At 58.7% G+C, this 27,635-nt stretch overlaps 1 protein-coding gene across 1 annotated transcript in view; it reads right to left on the bottom strand.

The window, feature by feature from the left end:
- SMG6 (SMG6 nonsense mediated mRNA decay factor) overlaps positions 1 to 27,635 on the bottom strand; it is a 66,624-nt gene that overhangs the window by 18,818 nt on the left and 20,171 nt on the right. Inside the window, exons 9-13 of the mRNA XM_060694416.2 lie at positions 26,884 to 26,945; positions 23,773 to 23,918; positions 7,007 to 7,123; positions 4,945 to 5,107; positions 1,168 to 1,372 (exon numbers count right to left, since the gene is read on the bottom strand). Coding sequence (XP_060550399.2) covers positions 1,168 to 1,372; positions 4,945 to 5,107; positions 7,007 to 7,123; positions 23,773 to 23,918; positions 26,884 to 26,945 — 693 coding nt within the window. The remainder of the gene's footprint in view (positions 1 to 1,167; positions 1,373 to 4,944; positions 5,108 to 7,006; positions 7,124 to 23,772; positions 23,919 to 26,883; positions 26,946 to 27,635) is intronic.

Below are 27,635 nucleotides of genomic sequence, written 5' to 3'. Positions count from 1 at the left end.
GATGCAGCTTCCCGTCCCCAGCCAGGAGGAGCCCCCGTTGCTGCCGGGCGGCTTCCTTCCCCGTCTACCTGCGCAGCTGCTTCCTTCCTGGAGGCTTCAGCCCCCCCCCCCACCTCCCACCTCCCCAGTGGCGGCTTCTCTCTCGAGGTGCTCCTCGCAACAAGACGGAACAGACGTCGCTTCACACCTGGATCCCAAATTACAGCACGCTGGAGCCCGGCCAAGACAAGCTGGCAGCGCCCCAGCCCCAACGGACATCAATTACGCGGGCCGACAGGGGCTTTGCTCTTCTTCACAGACACCCCCCCCCCAACCCTCCAGCAGCCCCGGACCAGACATCCGGGGAGGGGGGGGGCAACCGAGATTGATTGCTTCACTCCCCCTCCTCTCTGCTCCAAGCCCCCCCCCCGCTTCCCTTTGGAGCTCCCTTTTGTGCTGACCCAGCGGGAAATCCACAGGTGCTGTGCTCCCTTGCCCAGCCCAGGGTCCGAGTTCGGAAAGGGGCTGGGTGGCAAGGCCAGGCACTTTGCTTGGGGAAGTGGTGCTCTCTCCATCACTGCCCCCCCTTCGAATCCATTGCCGGTCAGAATTCCAGGTCCCCCTGCCCGCATGGGAGGGACCTGCCAGTCTCCGCGCACCCAACCCCGGCTGCAATTGCCGCGTTGGCGCAGAGGCCCCTGGGAGGCCTGGTGGTGGGGGGCACAAGGGGGGCCAGGAAGTGGTGGGACAGCCGTGGGTCCGCCTGCTGCTGTGCAGAGGATCTCCACGCTGGCCTCCTCCTTGCAGCCCCCCCTCCGGGTGGGGTGGGAGGATGGGGAGGGGGCTGCTGGGAGCGTGATGCAAGCCATTTGGAGCGAAGGGGAGGGCTGCCAAGGCAAGCTGTGCTCTCTAAACAAGGGAGGAAATGACCGGAGGCGCGGCATGCCAGCGAGCCCCCCTCCGCCCCCCTCCCTCGCACACGCAGCAGCGGCAGCAGAAGGAAGTCGAGGGGGGTTTTCATGACACAGAGCTGGATGTCAGCGGCTAAAAGGTCGATATTTTCCCTGAACAGCCTCCTCTCCATGACTTAATCGTGTTCCGTGTGCACAGAAATGCTTCCCAAGAAGAGGAGCCCGGAGGGGGAGGGAGGGAGGGAGGGAGGGAGGGGCCCGCTGCCCCCGGCCTGACCTTGTCCGAGGACTTCTCCACGTAGCAGGGCTCTTGGGGGGCAACCAGCAGTGGGACGAAGCCCGAGAGCAGCCGGTCCTCCTCCAGGCCCAGCTGGGCCAGGTCCTCCTCGTCGGGGTCCTTGTAGAGGGGCACCTCCGACTGGTTCACCGTGGTCAGGATGTTGCAGAAGCCGGCCAGGGACTCCCACACGTCCACCCAGGCCCTGGGGGAGGGGAGAAGAAAGAGGGGGCTCTCAGCTGCTGGGGGGGGTAACCTGTGGCCCCGGGCCCCTCTTCACCTGCTGCTGCCAGGAGCAAGACCCCCGCCCCTCCCCTCTCAGTGCTGCCCCCTATCTGTCAAGAGCCTGCTCAGCCCAAACAAACTCCAGTGGTAACTTTCTAGTCCTCATCGCGAGAGGGAGGGAGGGAGGGAGGGAGGGAGGGAGGCAGACAATTCTGCAGACGTATGGCAAGGCTAAAACATTCGGACATGGAGGGAGAGGTTTCCAGCCCAGCACAGGCCGAAGGGCAGCCTCTGAGTCACTCTGGACAGCTGGAGAAGGCACGTCCCGTCCTTGGGTGGCGGGGAGGGGGGGGGTGAGATGAGGGGGGGGCAGCATTGCAAAGGAAGGGATGGAAGCTTCAATCCCAGCCAAGCCCAGAGGAAGGGAGAGAGAACCCACCGGGGCACAAGGAAGGCGGCCCAAACAGCAGCACTGGTGTGTGGGGGTGGGTGTCAACGCCAGGGTACCTGGGGCAGGGCAGCGGCCCCCTCCAGTGCTGCAACGGAGCCTCTGGGGCACCCTCCGCCTGCCGCTTCGCCCACCTGGCTCTGGGCAAGCTGTGAGGGAGGAAAGGGCCCTTTTTCGGACCCAGGGGGTGGACGGGGCGCTGGCAGGCTGAGGCAACCTCCAAAGTGGCTGGGAATATTTGCAGGCTGGAGGTCCCTTGCCCAGGGTTGCTGAACTGGGGGCTGCCCCATTGCCAGGACAGAGGGGAGGGAGCACGTGGCTAAAGAAAGGCAGGGCAACAGGGCAGTGGGGGGGGGGAGGGGGCAGGAAAGGGGGCTGACTTTGAGCTAACCTTCTCTGGGACAGGCTTCCAGCCAGCCGCCCCCCCCTCCCCAAAAGCTGCTCCAGGTGGACAATCTGCTCTCATTTATTGGATGGAATCAACGTGCGGGAGGGGGGGGTGTGTGAGGGGGGGGGAGCATCGGGCTGAAACGAAACATCTTGCACGCTTCCCGAGGGCCCCGGGAGAGGGGCTGGGTCGGCGGCCATAAATCAAACCCCAACGCTCCATCTGCACACCCAAGCCAGGGGCGGGCTGGGACCCCTGCCCAAGCTGCTGGCCAGCGGGGCCAACAGGGGCGAAGAGGCTTGGAGGGGGGGGCGGAAGGCAGAAGAGGAGGAGGAGGAGGCTCAAAGGGTTCAACTGAGAGTGAACTTTCCACACACCCCTCTGTCTGGGGGGGGGCACTCCTGACACCCCCCCACCCCCCATGGCCATGAGTGGGTCAGCTGAAGAGACCCAGCCGGGCACAAGAGCCCGCAGGCTGCCTCCTCTCTGGGGACTCAACGTGAGAACCACGGGCAGAGAAGCGGGGGATGAGGGGCTATGGACCCCTCGCTTTCCACTTGCTCCTGAGTGTCCTGCTGCTGGGCACCCAGTTTTCCTCTCGTCCTTCCTCGGCCATTGAAGAAAAAGCCGGGGGCCCATAACATGTCTCCAGCGCTGAGGTTGCCCCACCTGAGAAGGGGAGGGGGAAATGCAGCCTACAGGCCCAGAGGACATCCTGGGCAGCTCAAGGGGGGTTGGGGCTGGGAGGGGCTCCTGCCAAGCATGCCCAGTCTAGCCAGCAACCCCACCTGGCAATCCTACTGGCATCCTGAGGGTGGCAGGATCATGCCGTCATGGGCAGACCAGGCCTGGCTAAGGAGCCCCTGCTCTTCCCTCTTCCGTTGGCCTTCTAAGCAAGCCTTCCTTTGCAGGCATGGCTTTGGGCACCAGCTGGCAAGGCCTTGATGCCACCCACCTGGGACTGGAGCAGAGAACCCCGGATTCTTTGCCGGAGGCGGACCGGGTGGGATTTGGCAGCCCCAGAGCTGGACAGGCAGGGCCACGGGGTCACCTTCCCTGCTCTGGGCAAACACAGGCAGCTCGTCTCCAGCGCCAAGAGAAACCTTGAGGCCCCCCCCTCGCTACAAGGATGCAACGGGGAGGGGGGCAGGGGAGCGGCTGCCTTTTGGCTCACTCACCCGCCACCCCAAGGAGAGGCTTCCCTCTGCAGCAGCCATGGGAAGTGCCTGCTTCCTTCGTGCCCCACACCTGGCGTCCAGCAGTGCCACCGCCTGCCTGCCTGCCTGCCTTCCTCCCGGCGCAGCAGAGAGTGGGGAGAGCGGAAGGCAGCCATCTCCGGATTTGGGGGGGGGGCAGTTAGGGAGATGTGCAGCGTGGGGAGGGCCCAGGCAGCCTGGCGAGGAGGGCTCTGCAGCAGCTATGTTTCCCATTATGTAACCCTGGTCACGGGCAGCCCGCCAGGCTCCAAATGAAAAAGAGACGCTGGCTTGGCACGGCCTCCCTTTTCCTATCCTCATCCAGGGTCAGCGAAGTGTCATACAGCTGCAGAGAAAGCTCCGGGGATTAAGCCCGGGCAGGGCTCCAGCGCGCGAGACCCGGGTTCAAGTACCAGCTGAAAGCAATAAACCAACTGCCGCAGCTGGGCTGAGTTTCGTGGCCTCGGAGCCGTGCTGGCTCCCTGGGAACCGACTGCCAGCCGGGGGACGGGGCAAGCGCCCTGCGCGAGGGCTGTGCTGGGCCGGCTGTGGGGTGGGGGGAGTTCCTGCCCCTCGCCCGAGAGACCCCCAGCCCTCCCCACCGTTGACCTTCTTCAGCAGGAGGCAGCAAGGGGAATTGGCTCCGTCAGCCGAGGAAGAGCAATGAGGCTCCTGCCTCTCCGGAACCAGGGTGTGTGTGTGTGGGGGGGGGAGGAGAAACCCACCCACCCATCAATGATGGCCCTGAAAAGGAGGGGGGGAGGCGATGAGAGCAGCCGGAGCCCTTCAGCAGCTCCGAGGAACCCCCCCGATCTGGGAGGGAGGCGGCTGGGCTGGCACCCCATCCAGGGGAAGAGGAGCAGGAAGGCGTTGGCACTGCCACACCTGGCACCCCTTCTCTGCCCGCTCTGGGCCTGAGCGGCTGCCCAGGAAGGCCCACCGATTGCTCTCAGGGGAGGGTAGCAGCCCCCTTCCCTCCCTGCCTCCTTCCCAGCCAGCCAGCCAGCAAACAGAAAACAGACCCGTCCCCCTCCCCAAAGGGGGGCCCGGCACTTCCTGTGTGAGAGTTCCATTTCCTCGGCCAAAACGGGAAAAAAAGGCAAAAAGTGGCAGTGAGAAAAAGGGGAAGGAGCTGGAGGGGGACCGAAATCCTGCTTCTCTGCTCCGAAGGAGGGGGACCTTTCCTCGCTGGAGCCCCCCTAGCCTTCCCCGAGGGGAGCCCTAAGGGCCCTGCCCAGGAGGAACCGGGGAGGGGGCCTTCTGCCCCAAAGGCAAGAAGGGAGGGGGTCTCTTTCAGGGCGAGCCAGCCCAGCCTTCTTCCACCATCTGGGGGAAGGGCAGCGCCAAGAATCTCCTCGCTGGTCCAGAGAGACGGGGTTTCTCCCCCCCCACCTACCCACAGGACACAAAGGGGGTGTTTGTGTGTTTGTGAAAAGGAGGAAGAGGGAGCACTGGTGTGACTCAGAAGAGTCTCTTCCTTCTGGACAGACCCCCCACCCCCCAAAGAGCATCAAACATACGGTGGGGGCAGCTCCAGGGCGCTGGGCGGGGGGTTCCAGGTGTCCGGGTGTCCGAGCATCCAGTCTGACCAGACCTTGATGCTGGGAAGGAGCTCCTTCAGGTCCGGCGGGAAAGCGGAGACCTTGATGTCATCCTCCTCGGGGTCCCCCTGGGCTTGAGCCGCTGCCGGAAAGGAGGGGGACAGGTCAGAGTGGGGTTGGCCCCTCCATCTTGCCAAGGCAGCACACGGGGAACCCCAGCACAGTGGCTCCCCATGGCTGCCCTCGCACAACACAATGGGAACAGCCGCATTATGACAACCGGGGTCACTGGGGGGGGGACCCAGGAAGTGACCCCCTCTCTGCAACCCCATTCAAGGCTCCTATTCTTCCCCGCCCCCCCATAAGTGAGCCCTTAAACCTGCCTGGGTCTCAGTTCTTTCACTGATTTCTGAAGGGTTCCCTTAGGGGTGACATCCAGGCAGTCCTGGACTTATGACCAGCCTTGAACCCAAAATTTCTGTTGCTAAGCAAGACACTGGTGGAGTGAGCTTTGCCCCTTTTTTACGACCTTGCTTGCCATGGTTGTTAAGTGAACCGGGCTTCCTCATGGACTCTGCCTGTCGGAAGGTTGCAAAAGGGACGGAGAGACTGTCGCAGTGACGTGCCAGCCGCCAAGCGTCCTCCGGGTTTTGATGAGGTTCGCCAGGGGGACCCCGCAGTGTTTGAAAGCTTGAAAAAAGGCCGTATGTCGCTTTTTCCAGTGTAGGCGTAATTTCGAATGGTCGCTAAATCAACTGTTCTAAGTTGAGGACTACCTGTGTTCTTTATTTTTCACAGGTTTGATGTTATATTCTGCCCAGACTCATACAGGTTGGGGCAGCCCAAGAAATAAATGCACAATACATAAACAAGCAAACCAACTGGATTACCTTAATATTTGTGTGTGTGTGTGTGTGTGTGTGTGTGAATTTGTGTGTGTGAACTTTGCAATTCAGAGCACTGAGTGGGCCAGGTACCTGACTGAGGAGTGAACCTCATGTGTGGGGTGCAGTGGAGAGGGTGCCAAGGGCCCTGGGCTCCCCCACCCAGAGGTGCAGGGCTGGAGAGAAGCTCAAGGCAGCAGAAGCACAAACTAAGCCCTCCCCCCAAAAGGAGGAGCTGCCCCCCCCAGCCTTGCAGGGGCCAGGCCCAGAAAGATGGGGGGTGGGGTGAGGCCTCTGTGCCCAGAGGGTCCCTGGGCATGCTGGGGGATGTCTGTCCGCAGGCAACCTGGGGGAACCGCTCCTGGGGGAGAACGTGGGCTGGGGCCCATTTCCTCGCAGGCTCAATGCAAACCGCTTTCCACCTGCGCTAAACCAAGACGGCAGAGGAGTTCGGGGCTATTTTTATCGTGGCCCCAAGCGAGACGGAGTCCACCAACTGTGGTCTGTACGTGCTGTGGTAACATTTAAAACCCGGGCTCTTTTTTGACAAGCAGGAGCTCACGAGCAGGTCTCCTCTCTGCAGGCCGTGGGGGGAACTGAGGCTCCGGCTGAAGGTCTCGGCCGGGGCAAAAGGGACCCAGGAAGCCGGACCTGCCATGCCGGGCACCCCAGGCACCCTATGCAGGTGGACGTTGAGCAGGGCAAGTTAGATGAAGGCGGCAAAGCCCACCCGGGGTTTAGGGGCTGCCCTGCTGTGTCCCCCTCGGCTTCTCCTCCTCAATCCCGGCCCCTGGAGAGGTTCCTGGGGATGGGAGCCCCCCCAAGGCGAGCCGGAAGGAGCCCTGAAATCCAGAGGGATCCGAAACCCCAAATCTGTCCCCCCAAAGCACAACCACAGTCAAAAGCCTTGGAGGTGGGCCAGGGCGCATCTGCTGGGGAGGCTTCCTCCCCAAGTCTGCTCCTTGCATTCCCTTCTTGAGACCATGGGCTGGACGGGGATGGGCTGGATGGGCCGAGCGGCATCTCATCCTTGCCCAGGGCCGTGTCTGGGCAACTGCAGGCCCCCCAGAAGAAAAGGGCCAGATCCGCAGCCTGTGGGTCGAAGGAGCCCAGGGCAGCGTCTCCTGCAGGGATGCCAGGGTGCCCCTTCGCCTTACCTAAGGAGACGTCTTGCAGCAGGCGGGTGCAGCGCTTGACCAGGATGGCAAACATGGCGAGGCCCAGGGCACAGGCCTGCTCCTGGATCACGGAGCGGCAGTCTTCGGCCAGGCACTCTAGGAGACAAGCAAGAGGCTGCAGGGAAGGAGGAGGCAGGGGGCCACGCCCATTCCACGGGGCCTGATCCGCCTCAACCACTGGGATGTACACCCTGTATAGGCTGTCGGCACCCAGCTGCCCAGGGAGGAAAGGGGAGGAGCCCCCCCCAAGGCCCTCCCCTGCGCCCCCAATCCTTCCCCGTCCAGATCCCTCCTGGGGTGCTGAGGTGAGGCCTCCTGTGGGACTGGCAGGATGCCCTGTTAACTTGGGGGTGCCTGTCCTAATCTCTTGGACCCTTGGCAAGGATTTTTTTTTTTATAAATCAGCCCTGCCAGTTGCATTAAAAATGGCTTTTGTTTTTATGCGGCTGGCAAAACGGGAAAGAGTAGGTCGGGAGTAGTCTGACCCCAAAGCAGTGGGCCACCTATGCCCCTAAGTGGGGCAGGGAGGGAGGCAGGAGAGGCGGTTCTGTCTTGGCACTCTCGCAGCCAACAGTGTCTGTGAAGCAGCCGAGGGGTGAAGCACCAGCACTGTCCCCCAAAATACGGCCTGCAGTCAGCCGGGAGGAAGTTTTCATTACGAAGATTGCTTCTTACCTGACTAATGTGGCTTATTGACTCAGAGAAGCACTCAAGACGGTTACATGTCTATGGAGAGTCCCAACCATCCAGGCCACGCGTGGCCCAAAGATGCTTTTCCAAAAGGCAACTGGATTTTCTTGGGGTTTTTTTTTCCCCCTTGAAACGTTTTGCTTCTCGTCCAAGAAGTTTTGGAAGAACCGAAGAAGCTTCTTGGATGAGAAGTGAAATGTTTTCAAGGAAAACAAACCAAAATGTCCATCTGCCTTTTTGGAAAAAGCACCACTAAGTCAAGACAGTTACCGTTGTTTTAATGCAGGAAACTAAACAGGAAGTCCCTTCAGTTAAACGCCAGGCAAGAGAGGGGCCCGAAGGCAGAGGGGACGGGGGCTAAAGCTGATCTCCGAGGGAGCCGCGCAGGAGGAGGTGGAAGGACCTTCCTTAAAACTGCCTCTCTGCTGGTATCAACTACCCGGCATTCAGGTCCTGGCATTCCTGGCATTCAGACCCTCGGGCTTTCGGGGCTGAAACACATCGACAAGTCCTGAGGAAGAGCTCAGTAGACAACCAGCAACTGGGGCAGATGTTCCAATGCAAGTAAGACACGATCTCGGCCGGGCTTCACCCAGGCTGGCAGCCTGCCTCCCCCCGTTTTACACCAGATGCAATTGCCAAGAGGAGTCCTGTGTGGAGCAGGTTGCGGCAGTCAAGACCAGATGTAATCTAGCCATCAGTGGGTAAAGGTGAAGGAACAGCTGGGATTCAAGGACCATCCCACGATGCCCCTCCAAAGATGATTAGGGGGCTGGAGGCAAAAACATATGAAAAACGGTGGCAGGAATTGGATTATGTCTAGCCTAGTGAAAAGAAGAATTAGGGGAGACATGAGGGGCTGCCACAGAGAGGAGGAAGGGGGTCAAGCTATTCTCCAAAGCCCCTGAAGGCCAGAAAAGGAAGAATGGATGGAAACTAATCAAGGAGAGAAGCAAACTGGAACTCAGGAGAAACTTCCTGACAGTGAGGACAATTAACCAGTGGAACAGAAGTTGCCTCCAGAAATTGTGGGCGCTTCATCACTGGAGGTTTTTAAGAAGAGACTGGACAGTCACTTGTCTGAAATGGTACAGGCTCTCCTGATTGACCAGGGCAGGGGATGGACTAGAGGACCTCCAAGGTCCCTGCCAACTCTATCATTCTGTTACATGGAGCTGTTCCTGTCGGAAGAGGAAGCCCCAAGAGGCTGAACTTCCTCCCCCAGTCCAGACTCTGACGGTCACCTTCTCCGCCTTTTTTAAAAGCAAGGAGCCACACCAGGGACCGGCTGCTGGCCACAGAGTTGGGCACCTTCAGCAGCCTGGTGGCACTGGCCCCAACACCCCTTGCTGGCTGCTCCCTGGAGCTGCGGAACGGCAAGGCCCCTCGCGCCACTTCCAGGGCTTGGCCAAGAAGGACCGGAAACACCACAAAACGCTCCCCCACCCCTCAGGGGAGGATGCCACAGGGGAATTCCAGCCCCCCCCCCACTAGGGTGACTGCTCAGGGCTGAGCCCCCTTTGTGGGAAGCCACCTCTGGGCTCCTTCAGGACTATTTTTTTTAAATATCAAAGGCTCATCCCACTTTGTGTCCCCAGAAGGATCCTGGGGGATTAAAGAGGGTCAGAGGAAGCAACCACATGGATCCAGAGGTTGGAGGACAGACGGAAGGAATTGGGGATCTTCAGCCTGAAGACAAGGGAAGACACGGTGTCCGTCTTCGGGAGCAGAGAGAAGAAGATCGGGGCCTCTTTTCCATAGGCCCAGAAATAAGGGGCTCAAGTACAGTTACCCAGATTTTCCTTAGCTAGGAAAGGAGAAAACTGCCTGGCAATAAGATCTGAAACCACCACTGGAGTTTTTTTCAGAGGTAGAAGGGCAGCCATGTCTCAAGGATGCTCAACTGCCTTGGTGGCACAGCAGACTAAAGTGCTATTAAGTAGCACCAGCTGCCTGCAATTACTGCGAGTTCTCACCAGGCTCAAGGTTGACTCAGCCTTCCATCCTTTTGAGGTAGGTAAAATGAGGACCCGGATTGTGGGGGCAATAAGCTGACTTTGCATAAAAAAGAACAACGCTTAGGGGGCCCCCGAAAGCCCTACTAAGCAGGTATATGCAAAAGTATGACGGCTATTGCTTAACCCATTGTAAGCCGCCCTGAGTCTCCGGAGAAGAGCGGCATATATAAATCGAACCAATAAATAAATAAATAAACTGTTTCTCCTGGTTCTCAGTGCCCCTCCTCCCCCTCCTCCCCAGTTCTGCACCCAGGGGGTCCGTGGGAATCAAGGGACTTTGAGTACCCCTCCTCAGGCCAATCCGCACAGCAGGCATTTGCAGGCTAAGGGCGGCTCACCCTAAAACCCCTGCCCTACGAGAGAGGGGCTGGCCGCGTGTCCCTCAGCCTCCAGGCCTCCAAAGGGCCTCCTCCCCACGGCAGAGCAGCGAGACTTGCCACAGTTGTTAAGTGAATCCCTGCCGTTGTCATGTTAGTAACATGGTTGTTAAGTGAATCCAGTTTCCCCGCTGACTTTGCTGGTCAGGAGGTCGCAAAAGGGGATCACGTGACCCCGGGACGCTGCAACCCCGGGGAGGCCATCAGCCATTTCTCTCGTTGTCAGCCGAGAACTCCCGGTATTGCGGGAGTTCTAACCTGACCCTCGGACCCAGCTCCAGGCCCACAGCTCCCCCACGGGAGAATCTCTGTCCCTGCTAGGCAGGCCAAACTGTTGCCATCTCCCTTGCCAAACTGTCATAGGCAGGGGAGTGGGGGGTCTTTCACCCACAGACTATTTCTTAGCCCCTAAAGCCATTGTTCTTGCTTGAATCTGATTCCCAACACCCACCAATTCGGGAGGGCTCCCTCCCTGGAGCCCCCACCTCCCGAAGTGGAAGCAGCCCCGTTTCTTGCAGCCTTTGGTCTTGAGGGGAGGGCCATGCTCCCGGGGGTTAGGCTGGATGCCCCCCACCCGCAAACTCCTCCCAGGCGCCTTGGGGGATACGCCAGGGACCTCCGGTAGGGTGGCTGCCTGGGCTGGAGAGAGGAGACTGGGCTCTTCTTCTTTTCCTCCTAAAATCTTCCTCCGCTGACTCTGCCATCTGGGGGAACCTCCTGCCTCAGAAAGACCGGAAGCTGCTTTCATGGTCAACACGGTGGCCGGAGGATGACCCAGAAGGAAGGGAAGGATGACTTGGGACCAGTGGCTGGCCCTGCCAGGCTCCCAAGGCTGCCTGCCCAGGCAAGGGCTTGTCACGGGGCCAAAGCGGCTGGGGGGGGGGCTTCCTTCTGGCCCCCAGCATGAGGAGCAGCACTTTCCAAGCCAGGGCCTGGGACTTCCGGCCGGCCCATCGTCCAGGCCGGGTGCCGGCCTCGGCCCTGCCAAGCTACCTGGGTCGCCCTGTGCTGCCGAGGGGCTTCTGGTTTCCCAGAGAACAAAATATTCGTGGAAAACATAAACCAACTGTCGTCAAAGTTGTCGGGTCTCAGGAAACGGATCGGCCGGGAGAAGAAGGCCGCCATGTGGCCGGATGTTATGCGTTTCTAATTAGTGCTATACATCTTTCAGCGGAGCCGTCCGCCTGCTGGGAAACAGAGCCCGGCCGGCCTTGTTATTGTAACTGTCAAGAGCCCCGAAGCCCATCAGCTCCGGGAAGAGGGAGGAGCGCTTTCGGCTCTGCCCAGCAGTGGGCGCTGGAGGCACCTCTCGGCCAGGCAGGAGAAAGGGGCAGAGGGGGTGCCAAGCCTGGACCACTCCCCCGCCCCGGCTGGCCTGGGGGTCCGGCAAGGAGGAAGAGTCTCAAGTGGAGAGGAGAGAAAACCCACCCTTCCCTCCGATGCCTTCCCTGCAGGCCCCAGGTGCCAGCCTTCGGGCAGCCTGGAGCAAAGATGATGCCCGCCATGGAGCCATTTGGCAACGCCTGAGCCCGCAGGATCAGCCCAAGGGAGGCCAGGCCGAGCATCCTCTACCTGCAGGGCAGGGAAGGGGCGCCTGATCCTGGAGAGTCCCACTGGTCACGCAACCCTGGACCTTCAAGGCAAGGCTGGGGAGGAGTGTGGCTGACCATCCCTCCCCTAATCACAGCCTCTCAGATGGTCAGTCCCAGGCCCACGCCGGCCCGAGGCTGCCCCTTCCCCAGGCTGGGCTTTGCCTTCTGCAGGAAGTGGCCAGGAGCAGAGGAGGGGGCTGATATGGGTCCCTGAGGAGGGGGAGGGGGAGGGGGAGGAAGGGTCCCAGCCGGGAGCATCTTCTGCAGGCTCAGCACCAGCGGACGCTGCTCGGCCTCCACCACAGCCCATCCCTCTTCTGAATAACAGAGGGACTGAGACATGATCTCAGGCAAGCAGCACAAGAAGACTCAATCAATCAGAATAGAGCTGGAAGGGATCCCAGAGGTCTTCTAGTCCTACCCCCTGCCTCAAGCAGGAGACCCTTACCATTTCAGAGGGGATTTTTTCTTAAAATCCTCCAGTGTTGGAGCATTGCTTTCTTGTGCTTTGGAGAATAGGCTGACTCCCCTCCTCTTTGGGGCACCCCTCAAATACTGGAAGGCTACTATCATGCCCCCCCCCCAGTCCTCCGTTTCTCTAGCCTGGCCAAGCCCTGTTCCTGCAGCCGTCCTTCGTATCTTTAATCACCTCAGTTGCTCTTCTTTGCACCTTTTCCAGCAACAGAGGGCAGATGGGAGGCAGTGGGAAGAGCAAGGACGTGGGGTGCGTGTGACCCCATTGCCCCCAGACCCCTGGCATCCCTCGGTGCCTAAGGCAACCAGCCTGCAGCTGGCCTCCTTCCGAATGGGGGCACTGCCTGGATGCTGGGAGGGGGTGGGGTGCTCTACCCAGCTGCTCCTCAAAGGGAGAGTCTCCCCCGTCCCAACCCAGGCCCTGTGCAGACCAGCCACGATGCCAGGGGCCGGCCTAACCTCAGCCAGCTGGCTCTCATTCTGGCACGGCCTCCCTCCCTGTCAGATTTGGGGGGGCGTGGGGGGGATGCGGCAGAGGCGCAGGTTGCCAAAACTGGGGAAGGGGCAAGGAGAAGCAGGGAGCTCCCCATGGAAGCCATCAGGTACTCAACACTTCATCTGTTTCTTCCAGCCCCCCCCTCTCCCCTCCCCCAGCACAACTCTCAGCTCAGGGCCTGAATTCTGCTCTGATGTCACCAGGAAGCAGCTGCAGAGTTGAGGAAGCCCTCCTGGCATCATGAAAAGGGCCTGAAAACCCACCTTCTCCCAGCCGTGCCCAGGAGGAGCTGCTGCGCCCTTGGAGTGCCTGGCCAGGATCTCGTCCGCTTCTCACCCCCAGCCCTCCCCGGGGGCTACACATCCCCCCCTCTTGGCTTCCTCTTCCCCGGCCTGCCAAGCAGCAGCAACCCTCCGACCTGCCCGCGCACACGTACGTGCTGGCCTCTGGTGCGGAGGGCACGCTCTGCCCTGGCAACGGAAGCAGCGCAGCCTTTTCCCGGAAGTATCTGTGGAATGAGGCTCCCATTTTTAGAACATGTTATTCCCAGAAATTTCCTGAAAAGGCTCCTGGAGGCATGCTGAGAAGCCATTTCCGCCTGCGGTGGGCAGAAGGACGCGACGGGCCAGGCCGAGCCGAGCAGCGATAATCCTGGATACCAAGGGGCCTCTGTGCCACCTGTGGGGCCCTGGGCTCTTTTTCTTTTGTTTTCAAAAGCCGGGCTGCTTTGGGAGGGGGCCCTTACCCAGTAGCCCTCGACTTAGTGACCAAAGTTAGAAGGGCCCTGGAGAAAAGGGACATGGCCGTGGAACCTTTGCAGAATTCCCATCGTCACCTGATCAAAATTCAGAGGCTTGGCAACCTGGCTCGTATTTATGACAGTCGCCGTGTCCTGGGAGCACGTGATCCTTTTTGCAACCCTCTGACAAGCCAAGTCAACGGGGAAGCCAGATTTACTTAACGACCATGATTCTAACTTAACAACTGCAGTGATCCACACTCAACGAAATGAGGCAAAACTTATTTAACAAATGTCTCACTTAGCAACAGAAATGTTGAGCTCAATTCTGGTCGTAGGTCAAGTATTAACAATGGGTAAATAATGAAGAGGCACTCCAGGAGGAGAGAAAATTGACTTGTTCGTAAGACAAACACTTAGAAGAGCAGCAAATGGATCAAAGCCCCTAGACAGCATCAGCATCTTGAGAAGGGGGGGGTCCTGCAGGGAGGGGGGGGTGTAACCTGTGTGTGCCATTTGCAGCCTGCCAAAGCTTTCAGAAATCCCGTCTGCAAAAGAGTCACATTTCAGCTGGCTGTGGGCTTTGGGATGCAGCTGGGAAGCCCCCCCCCCACACATCCCCTTCCTTAAAATGACAAAGCCCAACTGGGCCAAAACCCCTGCGGCATTTCGGACCTGGGGGAGGCTGGGTGGGATACCCCTGAGTTGTCATGCACAGCCCCCGTCACTTTCCTGCCTTTCCAACTCTCCCACCAGCGAGTTGGTGGTTTTCTTGCAGACGTTCCATGACCCAACTAGAAAACATGATCAGTGCTAGAAGGGAGGGGGGTTTGCAGAGAGGACGACGGCGACTGTGGCGTCCTTGGTGCTCTCTGAGCTTGGCGGTTTTCTTGCAGACGTTCCATGACCCAACTAGGGAACGTCATCAGTGATGATCAGAGGGCACCAAGGATCTCTCATTTCTACGATTCCCTGCATCATTCTTGCATTTAATATTTGTATGCATTCTGAGGGTTTTCATCTAGCGAGTCCACCTGAGGGGAGAGCCTGGCTTTGCTTTCTGCACCCCTCCCTCCCCCCACCCCCACCCCCACCCCCAGCACAGAGGTCGGGGCCTCTCGACACTTCAGAGAAACCACAAAAGCAATCCTCTGGCAGCAGCCGTGGCCTTCGCACGCTGGTGGAGAGTCATTTAGAGTGGCTGTTTTGAATATTGGTTTTATAATGTATTTCACTTTTGGTTTCAATCTTTGCGGGCTCCCCAGGTTCACCAAAGGGAGGCGGGAGGCTCTCTACAGAAAATTCAAGCCACGCAGCAGTGAGGGCTCCTGGGCACCGCAGACATGGAAGTCTCTGAGTCGTCTGGGGGTCTTTTATGCTTAACTGCAGTGCTGGGGGGGGGGCTGCTGGGGAAAAGGCAGCAGGAGACGGGAGCGCTCTGCCTCCCCCAGATGAGGGGCACCCGTGCTCCAGCTGCCTGCCCTACCCCCGTGCCAGCCGCTGCTCTCCTGACTATGGGGAGGGGGCTAGTTCTTGGGGAAAGGGTTAGGGTCCTGGGGGCTGGAGAGGAGGGGCAGCGAGGCCTGGCCCGACACCTTTCCTGGCCAGCCGAACTCAAGTGAAGCAAGACGGCCACCGCCTTGAGCAGGGGTCTCCACCTCCTTTGGAAAAGAAAGCAGCCTTGTCGGGGTCCCACCCTTTAGAGTATGTCTGGCCAAGAATTCAGGATGGCCGGACCCCCCCCCCAAGAGCCCCCAGGAGCAAAGGAGGCATTCCTGGGGCTGCCAGGTGCAGCTCAGGGGTCCCAAGGAGGCCATTGAGGGGCAGCCCCATCCTCTGAGGGGCCAGGGCAGCATTCCGCTCTGCACATGGGCAGGAGCCGGAGGATCTGGGAAGGGCCACGGCTGCCGGTTAGCTCCAGGAGGCCATTCCAAGCTGGGTTTCAGTTTCGGCTCTGACCAGCAGCGCTGAGCCTCTCTCCTCCTCGGAGCAATGCACGGCCGGCCGAGTAAAATATTTTTCCCTAAATTTAACGCCAGCCTGTCTGTGTTTGGAAACTCTCAAAGCCCATGTTGTATGGTTTACTGCGCTGGAAAAGGTGCCAGCAGAGTTTCAAAGGAAGGGAAGTGTATAACTGTTTCCTTTCAAAGGCTTTTTCCAATGGGATCCATTGAGGGGAAAGGCTGGAACTAACTAAAACATGATTAAAAACTGCTCCCTCCGAAGAGAAGGACGGAAAAAGATAGACGAGGAGAAGAAGGCGAAGCCCAACGTGGGGCTGAAAGGAGGCGTGGAGAAGCAGCGGGTGCCCCCCTCCCTCCCTCCGCTGGCCGAAGGTGGGGCCGGATGGCCTTCGCCCCACTGTGGGGCCTGGGGGCAGCAGATGGGCACTCAGGGCGACAGGCGCACAAGCCTTGGCCCAGCCTTGGTTTCCCCACCCTAGCTCTTTGCCAGGTCTCGGCTCGATTGCCGATGGCAGCTCAGAAGGCCAGGCCTCCCCTCAAACCATCCCTCGGGCTCAAGGTCAGGCAGGAGCCTCGCTGGGGCCATCAATCCGGCCCCTGTGAAGGAAATAAAAGGCTGCATTTGCCACGTGCCCAGATTTTCTCCCGAGAGCCCCAGAGGTACCCTGGCACCAACCACCGGCTGCCTTCAAGAGCCACCTGTGAATGCCCGGCCTCTGAGGTTAGAAAAGGGCATCCTGGCACGGATCCTTTCACAGCTGGAAGGAGACAACCCCTTTTCGTTTTGACAACCTGGAGCTGCTGCAATTCACCTTCCACGTTTTCCTTCCCCCTACAAAATATCTCCTCCTCAGAGCCTTTTAGGGCCTCCCTTGGCATTTTCGTGGTGAGCAGGGCACAACCTAGGAGGCTGCAGAAAAGTGGCAATGCCCACGCGAGGAGGAGGAGGAGGAGGGGGGACACACCCCGTGGCTCTCCCGCTGCGTGGCACCCCGTGGCCGGCAGGACTCTAGTTGGCCGAGCCTACAAAATCATTGGGAGCTCGAGGCCACCCCCGGGCCCTGCCCTCTGCCCGTGTCCCTCCTCCAGGGCTGCCTGGGGAAACGGGGGCCCCCTCTCCCCCGGGCCGTGGTACAGAGGGGCAAGAGGGTCCACGGATGGGAGTTTGTGCCGTTGCTCCGTGCCTTGCGGAGGGCTTGGCTGCGGGCTGCAACACACATGTGGAAGGATGAGGGGAAAAATAAACAGGCAGACAAAAGAATGAGGCCGCCCTGCCAATTCCAATCGAGCAGCCCTCCGCGTAAAGGCTTATCAAGCTGAGAAAGCACAGAGGGCTTGGAAGGCAGAGCTTCCTTCCTTTCCTCCCCAAATGCCCTGAAGGACGGGCACCGGACGGGCACAGTGAGGCTTCCACAGCAGCCACAACGGGGGTCCCCGACTGCCAAGTGATGTCGGTGTGTGCCTCCCCCTGCCTTCTGGGAGAAACGGGTTTTTTTTTAAAAAAAGGGAGGGGGACACATTCTGCAGCTGGGGAGCCCCGTTCTGGCTGCTGCCGAAAGGGACCCAAACAACCCCAAGTGGGCCCCTGCCTGATCCCCCGAAAACCAGCAAAGGCTTAAAGCCCAAGGTGGGAAACCCCCCTGGGGGTCTGGGGAAGAGAGAGACCCCCGCCTGCTCCCCACCTGCGCTCTCCTCAGCTCTTCAACAACCTGTCCCAGCCGACTCTCAACCGGTGGCCGGAGTTCAGGGCCAGGGCCAGAGAGACCCACCCCCTTCCGGCTTGGGGGTGCCTGGCAGACAATGCTGGGAAGGGTGGGGGGGCGCAGAGCCCCTCGGATGGCCCAGGCGGCCCAAGAAGCCACCTCTATCACCGTGACCAGGATAACTTCCATTTGCGAGTTAACTGGCTCCAGCTGCCATCCGAAGGAAAGCGAAGGGGAGCTGCAGAAGAAAGTGAGCCCCAGAGCTGGTAGGAAGGCCAGCCACCACACCAAGCACACACACACACACACACACACACACACACACACACACAAGTCGGAAGACAACTGCTTCGCTCCTGCCGGCCAGGCCCTCCAGGCGCAGGCTGGCTGGCTGGCAGGCCGAGCTCTTTTCTCTCACAACCCGTCCACCCTTCTGAAGACCTGGGGAGGGGGGGGCAGGCAGATGGGGAGGGGGCCGGTGGGAGAGAGAGAGAGAGAGAGAAACAACACAACAAAACTCCTGGCTGATAAAAGGAAACGGGGGAGACACGAACAATTGAACACTACCTAAAAGCTCAAGAGAGGTTTATTTTATTAGTTCTTAATAAATATCTTGCAGATTTCCTGCAGGAAACACACCAGATCACATGTAGAATAGTTTCATACTGATGTCAACGGCACCAGCATATGAAATCTATTAGGGGCGAAGCCACAGCAGGGCGATCGGTTGTGCAGAAAAGCTGCGCGGCACCAAGGCGAGCGGGGTGGGGAGGGAAGGGGAGGGGAGGGAAGGGGGGGAATCTCACGGCCCTTCCAAATTCTTCGAGAGGTAAAAAAGTCAGCCAAGACACAGGGAGAGAGAGAGAGAGAGAGAAAATATCCCACATCCTGCTTTGGGGCTGCCAGCAATCTGAAGTGCCCAGAGATTAATTCTTTGTCTGGCCTGGAAATGTGACTTTAAAGAGGGGGGAACGGGGGGGGGGGAGAGGGGGGTCTTGGGGAAGGTTGGGGGCTGGCATTGTGCCACTAACTCTTCCACCCCCAGCCATGTTTCAATGTAGACAGCAGTAAACCCCAGCAGACAGCAGCTCCGCACACTGCCAGCGGCTCACAGCAGCCCCGGCAGCTGCGATGCGTCTTGCTCAGCCAATGCAGATGGGCCTGAGTGCGCGGCGGCTTCCGCTCTGCACGCGGGGAATGGGGGGGGGGAGGAGGGGAGCCTGGCCTGCATGCTTGAGGCCCCCACTCCCCCCCAGGACAGTCCCTGCCAGGAGGCACCTTTGCTGACCAACCTGCAGCTCCGGACAGGCCGAAAAGGCAGCCTTGAGGAGGACGAGGAGGGAAAGTTCCCAGCTGAAAGACCATCCCTGAGATCCAGGCCTGTGCTGGCTCTGGGGGGGGGGTCACTGCTGCCCCCTCCCTCCTTGGGGTCTGGGCTTCTCTGCTCAGCCACGGCTGAGAAGGACTCGGAGTGGACCTTCCTGGCCTTCGCCAGCCCCAAACTGGCAGGGGAAGCCGGTTTTGGGCCCCCGGGCTCAGCAGGGCCTGCTCTGTGCAGGCAGGGGGCCCTTGGTGGGGGTGACCTGACTGGGGGCTGTGTGCATCAGAGAGAGAGTTGAGGGGTCTTTCCTTTCTACAGCATGGTTGAATCTCCTGCTCAGATCCTCATGGGCCCCGGCTGCTGAATTTCTGCCCCCTGGCAGAGGCCAACTGGGTCCCTTCCCTCAAAATCACCCGGTTGCCGACATGGATGGCGGCCGCGACCCCTGAGGCACCTAGGTAGCCCCCAGGAAGCCTCCCGAAGGAGCGTCTCGATAGCCCACCAGAGGCCATCCCCATCAATCCGGAAGGGGCTCAAAGGTCCCTGGGTCCACCAGCAGAGCCAAGACCCTCCAGCCCCTCTCCTCTTGCTGGCTCTCAGACCAAGGGGGGGGCCCTTCCCTGACCACCTCCTGTGCCCCCCGAGGTTCCCTCTTCTACATCTGCCTCTGCCAAGGCCAGGCTGCCGCGGGTGGCACACCGCAAGAGAAACAGGTGCCACCCACAACAACAACAACAACATTGCGGCTTACGTCCCATCCCCACAGCACTTAATGGCACTCTCTGGGCCGCAAGCATTATTTGCATGTGGCCCCCAACACTCTGGGGAGGCTGGAAGGCTGAGTCGACCTTGAGCCGGTGAGGATCGAACCACTGACAGTGGGCAGAGTTTGCCTGCAATACTTCCCTTTAACCACTGTGCCACCAGGGCTCCTTATGCCAAGTGGATGTGGCATTTTATGCCTTCGTTCCACCTTGGACTGCTCAACAGCAACGGTTGGGCCACACAGAAAGTGCTGGACCGGCCCAGAAGGGCATCACCTCACGTCACATTGCCCGTCATTGCTGAACAAGCCACAATGCTAAGCCGTGATCTACGTTAGCTGAGTGTACCCACCCAGATCCCCAGCACGGCCTCTTGTGCTTTTCTTCCTGCCAGGCTGGCTGCCGGATGGGGGTCTGGCCACGCTGCCAGGAGGCCCAGAGGGGCGAGAGTGAGAGGCGAAAGGCCCTGGGGCTCCCCTCTGCCAACCCCCCCCCACCCCCCCAACGGCTGGAACTCGACGCCGTCTGGGGAGCTCCCGAACCACAAAGCTGCTCTGCTCCAAAGGCGATTTGGCTTCTGGAGGGCAACGTCCTGGCAGCTCCTCAGAATTAAGGGGTGGGCTCTGGCCCAGGCGGCAGCGGCAGCCGGGCTGAAGCTCCCAGGGAACAGGCGCAAAAGGGAGGAGGGTGGCTGTTGTCACGGCAACTGCCACAAGAAAGTGACTTTCAAACTCATAAGCCCCTCCGGAATCCAAGAAGCGGTCCGTCTTGTGCCATCAATGGCAAGCCACAGAACTGAAGTGCCACGGAGCCGCCTCTTGAAGCTGCCTCCAAGCCCCCCCCCCATACACCCGGGAGTGGCAGTGCAGCTGTGCTCCAGCCCCCCTCGCCCCCAGGCAGCACCAGGAGCCCCCCAACTCTTGCAGTCGGTGGGACCCTCCCGTCCACCTGCTCTCCCCCTCCCGGCTGCCCTGCAGGAGCTGAAGGCCAGAATTCACTGCCCGCAACAGAAGGACGGCTGACCTCCTTGTGCCCAAAAGCCTTTGCCGCTTATTTATTTCATCGGCCAACCGACTGGCAGGCAGTCCTCAATGTAGGACCCCAATGGAGCTCCAAATTCCTTTTGCTCAGTGAGACAGGCGTTCAGTGAATCTGCCCACAATTGGTAAAGGAATCACTGGAGTTGTTAAGTGAACTACATGGTTGTTAAGTGAATCCGGCTTCCCCATTGACTTTGCTGGTCAGAAGGTCGCAAAAAGGGATCATGCAACCCCGGGACATTGCGAAAGTCATAAATATGAGACAGTTGCCAAATGGCTGAATTTTGATCACATGATCATGGGGATGCCACAACATTAAGTGGGGAACTTCAGTCACTACATTACCTGTACATGGCTGCCCATTTATCCCTTCAGCCTTCTCCCTCCCTCTCTCTCTCTCTCTCCTTCCTTCCTTCCTTCCCTCCTTCCTTTCTTTCTTTCTTTCTCTCTCTCCCACCCCCCCTCTCCTGGTGGGGTGTGGACTGGAAGACCTCCAAAGTCCCTTTCTGTGATATTCCCGCGCTGACCGCCTTCAAGGGCAAGAGCCAGGACTGGGTGCAGGATTGAGAGAAATATTCGGATGCTTCCCCCATCAGCCGCCCATTCCCACAGTCAGAGGTGGGGCAACCAAGTGGAAGAAGCAGAAGTATCATTTCCTCTAATTGGGGAATTGCACTTCTGTTGATGCAACCCAAAAGTGCATTTGCAACCACAACATCCCGCCGAAGGTCCAGCTCCCTCTTGCCATCAGCCCGGCTTCCAAGATCTTTTTCAGCCACGCCGTCCCTAAGCCAGGTATCCCCTCCCCCACTTCCAGGCCTGTCTTTTGCACAATGGGGCTGAATGACCCCCAGGCTCCTCTGGGCCCAGCATGGAGGGCTGCACTCTGCAGGGATCCAGGATGGGTAGTCCTCGACTTACGACCACAATGGAGCTGTTTTCTGTTCTGAAGTGAGGCGCTGCCTAAGTGAGTTTTGCCTCATTTTGCGACCTTCCTTGCCACAGTTGTTAAGTGAATCACTTTGGTTGTTAAGCGAGTAACACAGTTGGGAAGTGAATCTGGATTCCCCACTGACTTTGCTGGTCAGAAGGTCCCAAAAGGGGGATCACGTGACCTCCCCAGGACACTGCGGCCGTCATAAATATGAGAAAGTTGCTAGGCATCTGAATTTTGATCATGTGACTGTGGGAATGCTGCAACCGTCATAAGTGTGAAAAACGGTCATAAGTCCCTTTTTTCAGTGCCATTTAACTTCAGTCACTAAATGAACATTTATAAGTCGAGGATTCCCTCTCCCTGACAACCATCATTAATAGGAGCCGAAACGATGGTCAAATGAGCTGCCAGTGTCTCCATGAACACTGATCTTAAAATGCGCTCAATCCGGGGTGGCCTCGACAGCCATTTTACGACTTGCGGACTTCAACTCCCAGCAAAGCTGGCTCAGGAATTCTGGGAGTTGAAGTCCGCAGGTCGTAAAATGGCTGTCGATGCCCACCCCCTGCACTAAATCAAGCCTGGGGCTCTTTTAATCGGGGCTGGTGCCAACTGCTCCCCACTCCAGCCCACAAAAGGAGTCTCCTCTTCTGTGAAAGCAGCAGCATCTCCCCACAGGCACCTTCTTCACCCCATTCCCCACAGGTGCCAGATTGAAGATGGGGGTCTAGAGAGCCCCCCTCCTTTGGGCCCACATGGCAGGGGAAGCCAAGCAGAAAGACTCCAGTGCCCAGAGGTCCCTTCAAGCCTGTTGGGGCTTCTGTTCAAAAGAGAAGCAGAGGGAAAGGACACCCCCACCCCCAGGAATGCAGCGTGAATTCGGTCTCTGCACAGTCTCCAGGGGGGGGGGGTCCTTTCCAGGAAGTCAGGGTTCCTCCTGGAAAGGACCCCCTTTCAAGGCTGCAGAAAGTCTCAAAGGGCCCTTATTAGGGGAGCATCCACAGGTCCTGGGGTGCAGGGGATCCCCGCCTTGCAAATCTGCCCCCTTAACTGGCCAGATCCCCTGCGGTCTTGACACATTCTAGGCAAGATCTGGTGAGGGGGGGCTTGCGCCTAAGGAGCCCCCAAGAACTGCAGCCTAACTCTAAAATCCCCCCGCTGGGCCCGACCTCCATCCCCTTTGCTCATCCTGGGAAGCCACAGGAGACCCCAAAGGAGATCTGGAGAGCCATAGTTCTCTCTGGGGAAAGTCCTAGAAGAACTGGGGGTGAGCCGGCTGGGGGGAAGAGGAGGGGGGGGGAGGCGCAGCCCCTGTGGTGGCCCATAAACTCATCTTCCCGTGATTCACACAAACCATAATCCAATCATGCCCTAAAACAGAACAGTGTGCCTGAGATGGGTTTGATTCGTGCAATTATAAAACAAATTATTAAAGCGAGGGGGGAGGGGGGGAAAGAAAGCCCCCGAGTCCAGATTGGAGTAAATTGGGTGCAGATGGGTGGGGGAGGGGGCTCCTGCTCCCCTCTCCGAGATGCCCTGCCGCAACAGCCCGGCTTCAATTAGCGAGCTTGCACACCAGAACGAGACACCCCACTTCCCCAAAATTCCCCCCCCCCAAAGGAACATTCTCCACGCATCTGTGGTCGGAAGACAGGGACCCCCCCTCCCCCTCAGCAGGCCAACACTCTGCCCAGATTTCACCAGGCTGCTCTCGCTTCTCTCCGAAGGGGGGGGGGGGCAGGGCAGGCACTTCGTGGGGACTTGCAAGGGCACCCAGGAATGCCCTTCTCTGGGCAGCTGCCCTGGCCTCTCTGGCATGTGCCCGCCAAGACCCGAGGCTGCTGCAGGAGGAGCCAGAGGGTGAGACAGGGCGATGGAGCGGCTGCAAGGACCCCCCCCCTCACAGCCCTCTGGGAACCAATGGGGCCCTGTCCTGGCACGGGGAGCTGCTTCCTCAGGAGCCTTGGGGTTTCCTGGCAGAGGAACCTGGGCACCTGCCTCTCAGGATGAGGAGAAGATTTCCTGCCAACAGGGACACCTTTCAGACTAAGAGAGTGCGAAGGGACCTTGGAGGTCTTCTAGTCCAACCCCTTACTCAAGCAGGAGACCCCATCCCATTCCAGACAAATGGCTGTCCAGTCTCTTCTTAAAAACCTCCACTGTTGGAGCACCCACAATGTCTGGTGGCAGGTTGTTCCACTGGTTAATTGTTCTCGCTGCCTCCTTAGTTCTAGGTTGATCCTCTCCTTAGTTAGTTTCCATCCATTGTTCTTTGTCTTTCCTTCAAGTGTTTTGGGGAACAAGTTGACCCCCCTCTTTTTTGTGGCAGCCCCTCCAATATTGGAAGGTGCTATCCTGTCCCCCCCCCCGTCCTCCTTCTCTCTGGACTAGACATCCTGGAACCATTTCATGCTGGACGGGTCCCATCCACCTTGGGAGCCACTGAGCACTGAAGAAGGAACGGGCACCGAGGGGACCCAAACCTGCCAGCATGAGGGTGGGGTTTTCTGGAACTCTGCCCATGCTCTATGAGGGTCTTGTGGAAGCACAAGCAGCTCCTCCTCCCCCCCACAGGGTAAAAGGCTGGGGGGGGGGTTCCTTTCTGCCCCTCCCCCGGCTCCGGCCCCTACCTTTGGGCTGCGAGTTGTGCACGGCAAACATGTTGATGGCCATGAGCTGCAAGAGGCGGCTGCTCCCAATGGGTGGCGGGCTGTGCTCCAGCAGGGCCTGGAAGGCGGTCAGGACTTCTGCTGCCACAGCCGGGAAGGTCTCCATCCTGAAGGGCAGAAGGGCAGGATGAGCGAGAGGTAGGCGGGGCCCTCCAGAGGCAGCTAGCCTGGCCTCCTCCAAAGAAAGGTGAGAGAAGAACATTCCTAGGAAGCTGAGGAGGGGGCTGAGTTCTTGCTGCCCTCCTGGGCTGCCTGAACCCCTTCCCCTTCTCACCAGGCCTGGGGCCCCTCAGACCTGCAGGACAGGCCACCCCAAGCCCTCCCTGCAAGTTTGAGCCAGTCTGGGGCAAGAAAAACCTGCAGCCAGGACAGGCAGGGCAGACTGATGGGACCAGCCAGGCAGAGTTTATTTATTTATTTATTGGTTCCATTTATATGCCGCCCTTCTCCGGAGACTCAGGGTGGCTTACAATGCTTTTAAGGAATAGCCTTCATACCTTTGTATATACCTGCTTAGTAGGGCTTTCGGGCTCCCCCCCCAAGCGGTGTTCTATTTTATATAAAGTCAGCTTATTGCCCCCACAATCCGGGTCCTCATTTTACCTACCTCGGAAGGATGGAAGGCTGAGTCAACCTTGAGCCTGGGGAGATTTGAACTCACAGTAATTGCAGGCAGCTGGCAGCTAAGTGCTACTTAACAGCACTTTAGTCTGCTGCACCACCAATGCTCAGTTCAGGCCAGAGGTCTGGCACGCACAGCCTGGGGGGCTCACCCAGCACCCCTCCCCCGGAGAGTCCCCTCTGCCGCTCTTCCTTCCAATGGCCGTGGGGAGAAGGGCTGGCGGTGGCAGCAATGCCAGATACGCAGCCTACTCGACCTCGCCCCCCTCAGGCAGTAGGGGGACCTGCATGGGAGTGTGGGGCAGGGCAACCAGGCCTCTGTCCTGTGTAGGAAACGCTGGGGGGGGGGGGCGCTTGCGGGTTAGGGCTCTGCCATCCCTGCTACCCTCCACACCTCGACTCCCCATGGCCCAACTGGGCCCAAGAGGGTGGTGGGCACCGCAGGGACCCTGACCAAATTCTGCTTTCGCTTATTTGTTCCTTTTTGAAAAACAACTACAGGGCAGGGGATCCTAGACTTACGAATGCAATGGAGCCCAAAATTTCTATGACAATTGCTCTGTGGGTTTTGCCCTGTTTTATGGCTTTCTTGTCACTGTTAAGTGAATCTCTGCAGCTGTTAAGTAGGTCACATGGTTGTTAAGTGAATCGGGCTTCCCCACTGACTTTTGTTTGTCGAACGGTCGCAAAAGGGGATCGCGTGACCCCAGGACAGCTCAACCGTCGTAAGTACATGCCAGCTGCCAAGCATCCCAATTTTGATCCTGTGACCACGGGGATGCCGCAACAGTCATAAGTATGAGAAACGGTCATAAGTTCCCTCTTTTCGCCGCTGTTTAACTAAACGGTCACTCAACGAACTGTCGTAAGTGGGGGACTATTTCCGGGCAGCTGCCCATCGTCTAAGCGACTCGGAGCAGGGCCTGGGCTGCCTGACAAAAGGGAGCTAAACAAAGCCTTGGCCCCAGATGGGCTTCACCTGAAGTCTGAAGAACTGCTGATCTTCTGACAAACATAAATCTCTTTTTAAGGCCAGGACATCTGTGCGAGAGGACTGGAAAATACCAGGGTGACCTCAGTTTTAAAAAGGGAGGGAGGGAGGGAGGGCTTCACCACCATCCGAGGCAAGAAGAATGCTAGGAAACCCCAATCCAAGAGGCGGTGGGCTTCCACGAAGGGACATGCCGCCTCTCTGGTCCTTCTGAGAGGGTCAAGGAGGAGGCCTCCAGCCGTCCACACTGGCTTGGACAAAGGAGCCACGAGATAGAGGACAAAGGTCGCCCGGGATGGATGGAAGCAGGAAGCAGAGGAAGGGGGCAGCCGGGACAGCTGCCCAAAGCAGAAGGCCCTCGCTGAGACCAAGGATCCGAAGCTGACCAGAAGGGCAGCTGGGCTAGCTTGGGATCCCAGCCTCTTGGAAGGACGGAATCAGAAAGGAACTGCGTGAAGCTCCAGAGATCGGGATCTCTCTCTGTCCCGGGATTGGGTGTAAGAGCCCTGGAAACAGCCAGTGGGGTTCAATGTAAGCCAGGGTGAGAAAGTCCACCCACACGTGAAAGGGGCCCAGACAGGCAGCGTTGGGGGTCTTGGAATTGAGGTGGGTCAGTCGGTGGAAATGTCACCTTTGTCATGAATTGCACTGGTTTTGAATAAAAAAAAATCACGGGGAGGAGAGTGAAAATGGTGTATTTGATGTCTATCTCTGGGGAAACCATGTTCAGGGCAGGGTGTACGTCAGGGGTGGGGAACGATGGGCCCTTTATGACCAGTGGACTTCAACCCAACTCAAGGATTCCTGAGCCGGCCATGCTGGCTGGGGGATTCTGGGAGGTGAAGTCCACAGGTCTTAAATGGAGATTCTCCGTCCTCCAGGTCATGGTTGTCCCAAAGGTGCTTTTTTTCAGGAGGCAACTGGACTTTCTAGTTTTTCTTTGAAGAAAGAAAAGTTTCACTTCTCATCCAAGAGGCTCCTTCCCTTCCGAAGTTCTCAAGAACTGGAGAAGCTTCTTGGATGAGAAGCGAAGCGTCTCCAAAGAAAAACCAGAAAGTCCAGTTGCCTCTTGAAAAAAGCACACAAGTCTTAAAGTTCCCTGATGTAGGCTCTCCTGCCTGAGCAGAGGGTTGGACTAGAAGACCTCCCAAGGTCCCCACCAGCTCTGTTATTCTGTTATACAAGAGGGGTTTTGCTCTGAGCCGGCAGAGAAGCTGCTGCTAGCAGCCCCCCAGCCTCATCCCCCCCCAGGCAGAGCACTAAGCCAGCTTGAGAAGCAGAGCCCGCAACCCCCTCCTCTCCCCCCGAGACCCCGCAGAGGAGGAGGAGGAGGAGGAGGCCGGTCATTCGCATCCCACCCTGTGCCCTCCGTTCCAAACACCAGCCCAGCTGCTCCCAGGACTGGATTCCAGAAGGGCTGGTAATGGAGGCGAAACAAAACAAACATCCTGCAGCCTTACCCAATCCTGGTAAACAGCTTCCCATGAGCCTGGAGAAAACGGAGGACGAACCTTTTGTTCAGCTGCATGGGAAAAGAGAGAGAGGGAGAGGAAAAAAAAGGGGGAAAATATGATGAAGAAGATGAGAAAACAATCCAGGCCCGCTCCCTCTTCCTGCGAACGCGCCGAGTCCCGAGTGACCGGAGAACCTGGCCAGGGACGAGGGGGTGGTAGAGCAGATGGGAACCAAGCGGCCGTGCCCTGGCCTCCAGCCTCCCTCCCGGGCCTTCCGAGGGCCCGTGCCAGACAGCTGCAGAGGAGGGCGGTGGTGCCAGGGCCCCCTCTGCTGGCAGACGGGGCCTTTGCAGCTGCGCGGGGGATGCTCAGCCCTGGGAGGCAGGCGGGGAGGGTACAGCTTCTGCGCTGCCCGCCTCCCCAGCTGCAACTGTGGGAATATCAACCTCTGGCCTGCCAGGAGGCACCGGAATAACAGAGGTGGAAGGGACCTTTGAGGTCTTCTAGTCCAACAGAAGGGGACAACTTGGTGCGGCCAACATGACACGGCGAACTCACTGCAGGACAATCCAACCATGCAATCTAAGTATTTAAAATAATTTTAAAATTTGTTTTAACTTTTGTCATTCACGTTTTTGTCCCTTCTTTTATATCCTTTCTTTAACGATTCTATTCCATCATTTCTTGGATATTAGTGTCACTCTGGTCCTGCTGTGACTTGACCCCCAGCGCGTTGGCTGCAGCACGTTGGCCGCACT

The sequence above is a fragment of the Pantherophis guttatus genome, chromosome 1 (assembly GCF_059756535.1).
Source record: "Pantherophis guttatus breed Tessera chromosome 1, ASM5975653v1, whole genome shotgun sequence".
Classification (NCBI taxonomy): Eukaryota; Metazoa; Chordata; class Lepidosauria; order Squamata; family Colubridae; genus Pantherophis; species Pantherophis guttatus.
This window is presented reverse-complemented; position numbering and strand designations above follow the sequence as displayed.